The sequence below is a fragment of the Silene latifolia genome, chromosome 1 (assembly GCF_048544455.1).
Source record: "Silene latifolia isolate original U9 population chromosome 1, ASM4854445v1, whole genome shotgun sequence".
NCBI classification, from domain to species: domain Eukaryota; kingdom Viridiplantae; phylum Streptophyta; class Magnoliopsida; order Caryophyllales; family Caryophyllaceae; genus Silene; species Silene latifolia.
In genome coordinates, this window is record NC_133526.1 from 188,973,144 (window position 1) to 188,986,403 (window position 13,260).

The window sequence follows — 13,260 nt, forward strand, 5'->3', positions numbered from 1 at the left end:
AGCTCCAATGTTATAATCCAATTCTTGTAGATATACTTCATAGTCATCAGGAATAGCCGATCTCCTTTCACGAATAGATCTTCTTAATGGAACTTGTTCATCCTCATGGTGAACCTCTTCCTCATTATGATCTACCATATTTTGATCTACATTTTGTGGAATTTCTATCACTGGTTGTGTAACACTCGATTGAACTTGAGGAGTGTTAATGACAACCAATTTGTCACTTGAATCAGAAGGTGGAACTTCCCGATGATCCCTCTCCAGGACAAAGTCCTGAATTAGGTCACTCCCACTGATCAAGCCATTCTCAAGAAATTTAGCATTTCTTGATTCCACAATCTTTGTACTATGAGACGGACAATAGAATCTATAACCCTTATACTTTTCGGCATATCCAATAAAATATCCACTAATAGTCCTTGGATCAAGTTTCTTTTCTTGTGGATTATATACTCTCGCCTCCGACGGGCATCCCAAAATGCGTATATGTCTCAAACTCGGTTTCCATCTTTTAAATAATTCAAAAGGTATCTTAGACACAGCCTTGAAGGAACCCGATTTAATATATACGCTGCCGTCTTAAGAGCATCAACCCACAAAAATGAAGGAAGTTTAACATTATTTCTCATACAACGCACCATATCAATTAATGTCCTATTTCTTCTTTCTGCTACACCATTCTGATCTAGAGAACCAGGCATAGTGTATTGGGCAACAATCCCATGCTCTTGAAGAAATTTAGCAAATGGACCTGGTGCTTGTCCGTTCTCAGTGTATCTACCATAATATTCACCACCTCTATCAGATCTCACAATCTTAATGCGCTTACCGCATATGTTCTCTACTTCAGCCTTAAACAAATTAAAGGCATCAAAAGCTTCATCCTTAGAACGAAGTAAGTAAAGTTACATATAACGTGAGTAATTATCAATAAAGGTGATAAAATATTTTGGATCATTAGCGTTCATATCCGGACAACAAATATCCATATGTATGATTTCTAATAGGCTAGAACTTCTCTTTTCACCTTTCTTAGACATGTTAGTTTGCTTACCCTTAATGCAACTAACACAAGTATCAAAATTAGTAAAGTCTAAAGTATCAAGTACTCCATCTTTACTAATCTTTTTACTCTCTCAATGGAGATATGTCCCAATCTCCGGTGCCACAAAATAGAGGAATTCTCATTCATAATACAACGTTTTAAACCGGCATTGACATGCATAGAATTATGAGTAATATTATTTTGCAGTTCAAGACGATATAAATTATCAGACAAAATACCATAACTAATAATTTCAGAATTCTGAGAATACTGAATCCAGAGTCTGAAAAAGTAAAGGTAAAACCCAAAGGTACAAGTCTTGATACTTAAATCAAGTTTCTAGAGAAATTTGGAACATAAAACGTCTTTTCCAAATGCAAAATAAAACCACTACTTAATATTAAGCTGCATGTCCCAATGGCCTCCACATGTGAACTAATCTGGTTTCCTGAATAGATTGAAAGTTCACCGCCCACTGGTTTCCTTAGGTTTGTCATACTCTGCAAGGTATTCAAAACATGGATTGTAGTTCCAGAATCAATCCACCATGTATTATGATTAACATTAACCATATTAGATTCATAACAAACAAACGCACCAAAATTACCTTTCTTCTTTAGCCAAGCCTTAAACTTTATGCAGTCTATCTTCATGTGTCCCTTCTTTTTACAGAAGAAACACGTAGACTACTTCTTAATGGCTGGCTCAGCTGAAATCTTTCCCTTTCCCTTATCTTTAGTGTGATCCTTTTGCCTCTTTGACGAAGAAGCAAAAGTAAGGTTCACCTTTTCACCTTCCTCCATTAACAATCTGCCCTCCTCTTGAACACACATGGCCATATGTTCATTAATTGACCATTTATCCTTATGTGTGTTGTAAGAGATCTTAAAAGGAGCATATTTTGGAGGAAGAATGCATAAAATGAAGTGCACGAGGAAAGTGTCAGACATGGTAACTTCCAAGGTCTTAAGTTGAGCTGCAATATCCCTCATGTGCATGATATAATCACGCACGCCTTTAGTCTCGGTGAGCCTCAAAGATGAAAACTGCATTATTAAGGTACTAGCAAGAGCTTTATCAGAAGTTGCAAACTGTTCATCGATGGCCTTAATTAGATCTTTAACTTTAGTATCTTTGATCGTGTAACCACGAATACTAGCACACATTCTGGTCTTTATGAACATAATGGAGATACTATTAAATTTCTCCCACTTTTCATAAAGATCAATTGCTTCTTTAGTGCTTTCCTTAGTTACTTTAGGTGGTTCGTCTTTCCGAATAGCATAATCAATATCTAACCATCCCAACTACAGTAGCATTCTCTCTTTCCAGACCTTATAGTTATCACCATTCAATTCAGGAATGTCAAATTTAACATCAGTAGAACTCCCAGGTAAAATTGCTGCAAATATAATAAATAACATACTTATTACCAAAGTTGAGACTTTAAATTTAATCATGCTTTACCAATGTAAATCATGTTCAAATATGAATCTAGAGACATAAAACTTGCCTGTGGGCTAAAGTTCTACTCAATTAGATACATAAAAAATTAACTTAATGACGATACTATCAAATCATATACATCTCTTAACTCCTGTGGGTAGATTAAGAAACAAGATTCAATATATCATCCTAATTAGTCATACAAATACATAAAACAAGATTCATGTGGGTAAGTCTCATTATATTACATACGACTAATCGCAAATAATGTCTAGTTTCCACATGTGATTCCAAAACAAAATTTCAATTAATTAGAGGTGTTGTGGCTACTCTCTAACTAATAAAATTTTGAATCACTCGATATTAAACTTTTTAATCTATATACTCAACTTTATGTATATAGAAAAAAAAACATATGATTGTAAAACTTAATTGATCGTATTTAATACAAGGCAAAAATATCATGTACAGTTGCAATATAATATAACTATCAGAATCCCCCTTAAAATTTAGGGTCCATCACAATCCATAGTAACACGTTTTAAAAGACCAAATTAATAACCTCTCCATAAGGTCAAACCAGTATTAGACACTACGAGTGTACGACATTACAAAGGTAATTCCTTTTGATCTTTTATTTATGAACAATTAGCAAGTGGGCAAGCAATCCACTAACTACGGAGTACATGACAAGCAATACATAATAAAACAATGTTTACGGACAAAGAAGGTGGGATTGTTTGGATTAATTAAATATCAATACATGCTGACATGCTCCAACAATTAGGCATCCAAAAATCAAATCAATATATATGCATATTGCATGGTCACAGGTCGTATAAACAAAATTCTCAAAGCAAGGCCAAATTCATAGAGTACGAATTATTTTATACGACAATGAAAACTTTTTAATTAAGCAAGGCAGAGGCGATAATCGCTCTGATACCAACTGTAAGTTTTATAGTCTATAATAACATGTTCTAGTCTCATAATGAACATGTATAAACTGAATGCGGAAGCGACAAAAGAGATCGATTACTTACCTCCAGCCATTGCTTGAAATAATTGATCTGTCTTAATGAATAACCCAATTTCTTATGTCTCAAATATGACTTGGCTTCCAAATCCTCAGCCTCACAATTTAGATGGTGTATTTTTTTAATGAGGTAGGCTCGGTGAACCTTAATCAGAATAAATATGTTCCCCTTATATAGAATATTGTCATCAAAGAGTCAACAGAACAGTTTCCTAAATTGTGAATGGTGAGTTATGGGAGATAATAGTGGAAACAAGATCCTAGGTAAGTTCCACCATACAATGGACCAACTTAATTTCCATAAAATAACTTAATTAAATATTAATATAATACTTATTTATTTTATGGAAATATCTTACATCACCTACAAGCCCTACTGTTGAAGCATAAACAGATTGATAATCTGATCCGAGGGAGAAAGCTAGATGACAGCCCCACTAATTCATTCCTCAATACTCAATGTCACTCCCAGCAAGACTTTGCTGTCAAAATCCATGCTCACAGAAATAGGCGGGCGGGAAGGTCTTCGTACCAGACTACATCTCCGACTCCGTGGATTTATAATAGTGACTATTTTTAGTCTACATCTTCGTTACAAGCAGACGCAACAGCTTTGAAATTTGCAATTCGTCTTGCACAAGAAAAGCATATCGCAACAACTTCTTTTGAGATCGGAAACAAAACTTTGTACTTCTTGTTAAAAACTGAATCACCACCTCCTATTCATGTTTTACATACTATTAGTTATATTAGAGCAATGTTGCTAGGTAATATAAAATGGAAACTATGTATAAGGTCTTGACACTTTGTTACTTTCTTTCCTATTAATATTAATCCATTGTCAAAAAAAAAACACTTAGCTTCATGCTCATCTACTAACCAAAATTTAATTTATTTTGAGATCCCTCCTAAAAGATAATATATCGCATAGTGATAAATGATGATGCTAGGCTATTTATTTAACCATAGCTAAATATTACTCGCTCTGTCCCAGTTATTTTTTTACCCATTTTATTTTTTAGGTGTCTCAGTCAATTGTTTACCTTCGATGGGTAATTTGATATTCCACACTTAATTTGAACAACTTATCATTCAATAATTGGGTCATGTTTTTGTATTAAAACCAAAGATAAACAAATGACCAAAACGGATGAAGTATATATGAAAACAAACAATCGGGGAGTTGATTTCAATAAACCCTATTACGTAAGAATAATTAGAGATAGTATAACGATAAAAGTGTAAAAAGAACAATACAACAAGGGACCCACATCCGCTATTTTGGGTGCGGCAACTGGGTAAACTCTCGAGTATATGTAATAGTCTGCAAACCACGTATACATAATTTCAGGCTATAGATATCTACAAAATTGCTCTTATAAAGGTTTCAATCTTAATCCTTTGAGGATTTTACCAAATTTTAACCATTATATACTCCACCCTTGCGGGCTGGTCAATCATATTTGATCATCTTTATTATAAGTAGTTCTTATGACGATTAATTTTCCCCATTGACAATTTCTATGTATCCTAAACATGTGATGATAGTTTTAGATCGTTTTAAGTTGTTTTCGATAATTTTTCGTAATTTTTACGGAACATCCTGAAATATGAAAACGACTTATTAACCGAAACGATAAAAGATCTATATCTATATAATAATAACATAAAAAGGCATGATGAGCCTCATTTGATCGACCTGTGGCACCATCAAACCATAACTATGTTGTATGTGGATTAGTAACACCTCGTTCTTACCCGATCAAGGTAATCGGGAGATCATCATCTCGGTTTCCCGAGGCAGTGAATCAGAACTTCAATTAAGCAACATTTTATATAAATATGTTTAATGAATTCCATGAGTGAATAAATGAATGAAAAATGTGAATTATACGTTATACAACTCGGCTAAGGGCTATGTCATCTACCATAGGACTATGCAACTCGACTCCAAGTATCCGTAGCGAGGCCTGTATCTCGATCATTGTCATATCTAAACCCGTACTCCAAACTGCTCCCCATATGACCGGAAATATCATATGGTTCATCACAGACCACCCCAATTAAAGAAGGTGACAGTTACAACAACCAACACACGCCGGTTTCGATAATAAAAACACTCACGGAAAGACATGTAAACATGAACATGATATGCAATGATGAAACACACAAGGCACAAGTCTCCATCCGTCACAACACCACATCCATATAACCCGGTGACGCATCATAACACCGCCACCAAATAACCGGACCGCAGCCCGTAAAACAGGTACTCGGGGGACGTCCGTGGTACTGAGCCCGAGTGCTAACCGGAACCCCTGCTAGACGTCGTGACACCACATGAGTCCCTCCATACTTAAGTCATAAACGTGCACGTCCCTCTTGGAGTGAGTGTAATACTACGGTTTTATGAGTCTTGGGTACTCTATCGAGTGGGGCTTACTCTGTCGAGGAAGTATGTTTTTATACGAAACAGTGTTCTGTCTGATGGGTACTCGATCGAGTAAGTGTGGCACTCGATCGAGTAAGTTGGTCTTACGGGTTATTTTAGCCGGGTTTGTTAATAACGTGTGATTAGTATAAAAGGATTCCGTCACCTTTCTTAATCAGGTTTCACTTTTCTAAAACCTTTCAAGAGAGAAAAAGAGTTACTTTGTTCTCCTTCTTCGCGTTGTTAGCAAATCCCAAAGGCTAAAGTGGTCGGATCGTCGTGTTCTTTACGCCGTTGAGTTCGTCGTGTCGAGGGAAGATCCTTGTATAGTTTTTATGTTATTTTATTGAGTTTGGTTAAAACCCTAATTGGGTAGATTTGGGGGTTTTTGGGTGATTTATATGTATGTGGTAGTAATTGAATGTATACATGTTATAGGAGGAGGATTCGTAGAGGAGAATTATGATTAGCTACTAGATCGTCTGTGGTGATTGCTTTTCCAGGTAGGGTTTTCCCTACTTAGTATTAATTACATAAGTGTGGTTGGTGATTACTGTTGTTGTTGTATATCGTGTTGACATTGGATTCTAATTTGGTGGTTGTGATAGAGTATTATAATTGTTGTTGTATAACTGTCTGTGATATTCAGGGCGCGTCCCTGACTGAGTGTGTAGATACCCAGTATCTGCACCTTCCAAAAACCACCCGATGATGATCGGACTGTAACGTGTTTTTGATATGCGTGCGTGGATTGGCTATACATGAGACGGTTTAATGCACTACTCGAATATGAAAAATGATTTCATAAATGGTTTTCTAACTTCATTTGCATTAAAATAACACTATTTAGAGTTAAAACCGTCTTCGGACCCAAAACCGACTCAGAAACCCGCAACTCGAGTCAACCCAAATCTCGAATATCAAAAATAATGCCATGAATATCTTTATCATGTCATTTCCATTAAAGTGACCTTAACTAGAGTCAAAACTGTGTTCGGACCCAAAACCGACTCAGAAACCCGCAGCTCGAGTCAACCTGAGTCAACCCGAGTCAAACCAAATTTCTAATGTCGAAAATAATGTCATGAATGTCTTTATCATATCATTTCCATTAAAATAACCCTAATTAGAGTCAAAACCGACACCGAGCCAAAAACCGACTCGAAATTCAAATCCCGACTCACACGGACCAAACCCGAGTCAAGGACACAAACCACCTACCTCAAGTAACACCAAAATCATCTTATTTGATGCCCATATTGTTATACGACATCCTATTTGTTTACCACAAATCAAACCAACCAAACAATGGATGGAGAATTGGCCACGTCCAAATTGAAAAGGACAGAGCACCCCATTGTATCACGAGGTAGCTCGCGCCTAAAGCAGGTGTCTACTTAGCCTCTAAGCAAACTCAAACGACCTACCACCCCACATTTCTCTATAAATACCCACCATCACACACTATAATCCTTACGCGAGCGTCCGCCCCTTCACCTCTCCCTTAAACTTCTAGACTCGACTTCCTAAGTCACAAAATCGACACGTGTTTATGACCTAGCGATCGTAAACACAAGCCTTACACATTTTGTTTGGTACCGTCGCCGTGCATTCGACCGAACCATTTGACCAACTCAATTCATCAATCAACATGTTTTAATTAACATATTTTCAAACACATTTTCAAAACAAAATTCTTTTTTAAGGCGCTCTTTAAAACTTCTTGATCGTGAGTAGTCGCTACGAGAAAACTTATCTCTAAAGTCATCTACGTCGCAAAATATCAATACACGTAAGTTTGAGGGTGTAAACAACTCACTTTATTTCATGTATTTACTGTTTTTATGAGTTCATAAGCATGAACCATGCATAACACGATTCAAATACAGGTTAGACGAGCCAAAACCGAGTTTTGGCCCGATACAGAAGCCCTTTGCTATGCAAAGTGGCTCGCGCCTCTTGTGGGTCTTGGGTCAGACTCATCCGTGTTTGTTCTCGTCTTTCCTCTTTATTTCATTTCTTATTTATAATCGGTTTTTACCGTTTCAAATGTTCCAAATCATTTTTATGACAAACTTTTTAGCCATAAATCATAATCACCCTTGGTTCTTAATACCATGACGGTTTAATCCGTGACTCGGTGATATTATTGGTTAATTACAAATTTAATGGGTATTTTAACACCCTTTTCTTTTATTTAGCATTTTTCTCATTTGTTTACGTTTATAAACATATTAGTCATAATTCATAATCATCCTTGATTCTTTATACCATGTCGGTTTAATCCGAGTACGATGACAAATGACTAATTACAAAGAAATGAACTTAACATATTTAGTTCAAATCAAACATTTTACATTTCTATTTGTAAACTATGCTTTTGTACATGAAAATCCGACAACGAATATTACTAACATAATTGTAATTATTCCGAGTCATGTAAACAACACTTGCAAATTATTTAATCATAAATACGGTTTTAAATAACCTTTTCAAGAACCAGGAGACGCCCCCTTATTGGGTCGGCTCATGGCTCGCGCCCCAAGAGGCCGCCTATTTTCCATCTTTTAAAACCTGGGCAGAGCCCTTTATCTCGCCAATAGGTTCGCGCCCTAACGGGGCTGCCTGACACTGTTCTGCCTCGTTTTTAGCACTTGTTTAGGACGATCCCGATTACGGTTAAACCGAATACATGACAGATCAGATTGACAAGTTTATGTTTTTACACTTTGTCATTTGACACCCTTTTTCAAATAAATGGATCGTGTTAAGCATCGTAATCCGAATTTGGTAAATAGATGTTTAATTTCCGTTTTCACATGCAAATCAAACTAAATCCAACTCGACATCAATTACTTGATATTTGGATTAAGAAACCGACTTAGAAAGCTCCCACATGTTAGGTTAAACTTTTGGATGTGCATTCATGCATTTACACCGTTATATCAACTTTTGCACTTATACAACCACGATCGATCAGTAGAGGCCGCTAACGCGGGCGAGATTGGGTGTCCGATTAAAGGGCTTCCCAATACGTACCCTCACCCCTTACTCATAACCTTTGGATAGTGGATGGCCTTATCCAGGGCGTACGAGAGTCATTTTAGGCATAGAATGCTAAAAGGGGGACGAGTCATTATCTTTAGTACCTATGTCAAACACTGCTTTGTGCTTCGTTTGACCGAGGTATAAAGTGGATTTCGAACGGGTTCCAGCCATCCCATAATTGCTTGGTGGCGACTCCGAACATCTCTACATCGTTTCGAGACCTTTACCGAGACGAAACCGACCGATCTAAAGCGATCCGGTCGAAAGCATTTTTACGCCACCGAGCGTGGCTTTCAAAAGACCGTTGTACGTCCACAGTTTGGCCTGGCGTGCTGGTGGCCCGTGACCGCAGATCGGTAGGTGGCCCAAATCCACAAACCGAGATGTGGCCCATGTCCACAGATTGGCGACTCCGCTGGGGAAACTAGGACACTTGTGTCTTTGTGATCCTTAGAGGTGAAACTCGAACGAGGTCGTGGTTAAAAGTGCATTAATTGATATTACGGTCATAAGTCGAGTTCCTTGTCCGGGCCCACAACCTAACCTTTATCGACCAATTGGCTCGTCGCATCGGCGTGAGTTTTCTCATCCCCGCGTTTCGAATCCTGATTGAGTCAAGCATACCGTTGACGTTACACATTTCTGTTTCGTCAAAGAGCTTTCATCACCTTCGAGCACGAGGCTAGGGCACCCTCCTTACACATTTTGTTTGGATTGGTATCTCTCTCGCAAAACGGATTTGATTGCTTGGTGTATAACCCACCCTTTTAAGCCAAAACCCGTGTCAGCATTATGCATAATATAATGAAACTGTGAGTGCTTATGTGCTACTTGATCATAAGTCCTTCCGTGTCATTTCAAAAACACCTTTTCATGCCGTTATAATGGCCGTTTCAAACCTCGGCTTTTCGCCAACCGTTGCACGCCTTTTTAGGCCGTCGTAATGACGATTCTCAAACCCGGTTTTTATAACCGTTTCAAAGCACTTTTTGCGCCGTTATAATGGCCATTTCAAACCTCGGTCTTTCGCCGACCGTTGCATTTCGAACAACACGCCTTTCCAGGCCGTCGTAATAACGATTTTCAAACCCGGTTTTCTATAACCATTTCAACACTCTTTTCTAGGTCGTCGTAATGACGATTTTCAAATCCGGTTTTCACAACCGTTTCAAAATGCACCTTTTTATGCCGTCGTAATGACGATTTCAAACCTTGGTTTTCACAAACCATTTCAAAATATCTTTTTACGTCGTCATAATGGCCGTTTCAAACCTCGATCCCTCGCCGACCGTTGCATTCTCAAAGCGCCCTTTTACGCCGTCGTAATGACGAATTCTACCCTCGAATTTTCAAAATTCGAAATCAGTTTTCAAATAAAAACGTTTTTCAAACCGTCGTAATGACGATTTCAACCCATGCAACTTTCCAAATTTCGAATCTCGTTTTCGAATCAAATTTGGCTTTTATAAGCCGTCGTAATGACAATTTCAATTCTCACGATTTTCGATTTGCATACCTTCTTTCAAGGTTAAAACGGTTTTCTAACCCGCCGTAATGACGGATTTAATCCTCATAATTTCCATTTTCGAATCATTGAAAACAATTTAATCGTTTTCAAATTTCAATTCAAAATCAAATCTTTGAAAACAAATTTAACCGTTTTCATATTTTAATTCAAAATCAAATCTTTGAAAATAAATTTAACCGTTTTCAGATTTTAATCCAATTTCAAATCTTTGAAAACAAATCTAACCGTTTTCACATTTTAAATCAAAATCAAATCTTTGAAAACCAATTTAACCGTTTTCAGATTTCAAATCAAATTTCATATATTTGAAAACAAATTTAACCGTTTTCAAATTTCAAATTCAAAATAAAATCTTTGAAAACAAATTTAACCGTTTTCAAATTTTCAAATTCAAATTTCAAATCTTTGAAAACAAATCTAATCGTTTTCAAATTTCAAATTCAAATTTCAAATCTTTGAAAACAATCTAATCGTTTTCAAATTTCAAATTTCAAATCTTTGAAAACAAATCTAACCGTTTTCAAATTTCAAATTCAAAATCAAATCTTTGAAAACGAATTTAACCGTTTTCAAAGTTCAATTCAAAATCAAGTCTTTGAAAACAAATTTAACCGTTTTCAGATTTCAAATCAAAATTCAATCTTTGAAAACAAATTTAACCGTTTTCAAATTTTCAACCCAATTTTAAATACTTTGAAAACAAATTTAACCGTTTTCATGGCCATTGTGATGACGATTCCAAATTCTTCGATTCTCGATTTTCAAATCCGTAATTCGGAATTTCAAAAACCGTCTCGGAGACATCACATTGTTTTTAGAGCCACCACAATCTCAACTTAAACCGTCTTTTGAAAACAAACCTAAGACAACCCTTTCAACTGGCCGACCTTTTGAAGATCCCTACTCTTCGGAAGCTGTCCATAAAACGACAAATGGATCTTTTTGAAAATTTCTATTTTCGAAAATTTCAGTCCACCTTTCTGATTCAGCCTCGAGTCGATTTCAAGTAAAGTCGTCTAGATAACGTTGAGTCTCCGCCGAAGTTAGTACCTACCTTCTGGTCTAGGTCGTGTCGCCTAATTGTAGAGACATCTTCACCGGCGTTAGCAGAGTCAAAACCTCTCGGGTATTAAACCCGTCTTTTCCCTACATTACGGGTCAAAGGTCAAGTTTGTGTACATATCCTGTCCAACGGCATCACGCCATCAACAAACATCCAATCTCGTCATAAGTCTTCTGTCTAGGCATCACTATGCCAAAGCCGACACTCGAGTCTAAGTTCAAAGTCGTGCACCAAGAGTTCAAACACAAGAGGTCATCCACGATCTTTAATGAACTCATAACTTAGTCACACCGTCGCGTCTTCACGAAAAAACTGCCTTTTATACATATGTGTCGTACTTGCCTTTGTTTGTGCAATCCCCTTCCAAGACAAGTTATAACGCCTATCGTTGTGTCAAATAGGATTCCCTTGGGTGCCATCGATCGCCAACCAGATTCTCAAGAAGCCGATCAATCTGCATCTGCCATGACTTCTGCCGAAACCAACAACATGATCCTTCAACTCCTAGCTACCGTGAAAAACTTAAGCATTCGTCTCTCCCATGTTGAGGACAAACTGATAACCTAGAATCTTCCCTCTTCTGATATTGAGCAAAGGGTTAAGCTTCTTGAAAGCCGGCTACTGGCCAACGACCAAACCAAAACCAGACGACCTCAGAGGTCCTTCCCCGATTTGGGTATGCCTTATGCCACAGCCTTAGAAAGGCTAATCTCACAAGAAAAACTCAAACCAATTGGTCCAACTCCAGACCCTCTACCAAACAAGCGAGGTCGAAGATGGGATGGAAACCTCTTTTGCCAATATCATCAAGGTCGCGGACATAACACCGATATGTGTCTCCCCCTAAAAGGCGCCATCCTTGATATGATTGAAAAGGGTGAATTAAAATTACCTCCCTCAGCAAACAACAAAAACAACCCTCCAGAATACCCTATGGACACAGTCAAGAATCTTTCCTAGACTGCTCTCATCTCATCTCTCCTGACGATGAGCAAATCCATGCAATTGATGAGGATGGCATATAAAGCGGTATAATGATGCTCTCCGTCTCCATCAACAACATATTCTCAAAGCTGCAAGTGGCTATCGATGATTTGAACACTCGGGTAGCAAATCTGGATAAGAGGTTTAGTAGTACCGAAAATAAACCTGGCCATCAAGGAGAAACCCAACCCCACATTCACCAACCAACAACTGTTGAAAATGAGGAGTCATCTGATGGTTCCCATATCTACGAACCTACCAACAAAGAACATGAAATGGCTTCACCAAAATCCCTTTCAAAATACCCAGCAACATCCCAAAAACTTCCCATCGACAATGACCAAATCCTGCTTCCGCCCAGCATTGACAAAATCAAAAACAAAAACAAAACTCACAAAAACATCCCAAAAAACACCAATGTTGGAACCATGGGAAAGCATCAAAGGGTTTTCACAGATCTAGGAATAGAATATGGCACCGCTCTGGGGATACTTGCTTCAGAAGGAATGCTCCAACCCATTGCTCCGACTCCGGACTCACCAGAGCACAGAAGAGCCCGATCCTAGGATGGTAATGCCTATTTCCAATACCATCAAGGCAAGGGACATGACACCGAAGCCTGTCTCAAACTCAAGCATGCCATTCAAGATATGATTGAAGCTGGAAAAATCATAGT

The 13,260-nt window shown here is 37.7% G+C and overlaps 1 protein-coding gene across 1 annotated transcript; it reads right to left on the minus strand.

The window, feature by feature from the left end:
* Positions 1-1,734: 1,734 nt before the first annotated feature.
* LOC141589638 (uncharacterized) lies at positions 1,735-2,214 on the minus strand. Its single transcript, XM_074410275.1, has one exon. It carries the CDS (start codon positions 2,212-2,214, stop codon positions 1,735-1,737), a length of 480 nt encoding a protein of 159 aa, XP_074266376.1.
* Positions 2,215-13,260: the final 11,046 nt, after the last annotated feature.

Coding starts and splice junctions, on each gene's coding strand:
- LOC141589638 (XM_074410275.1), bottom strand. CDS start 2,214: ATGTGTGCTAGTATTCGTGGTTACACGATCAAAGATACTAAAGTTAAA.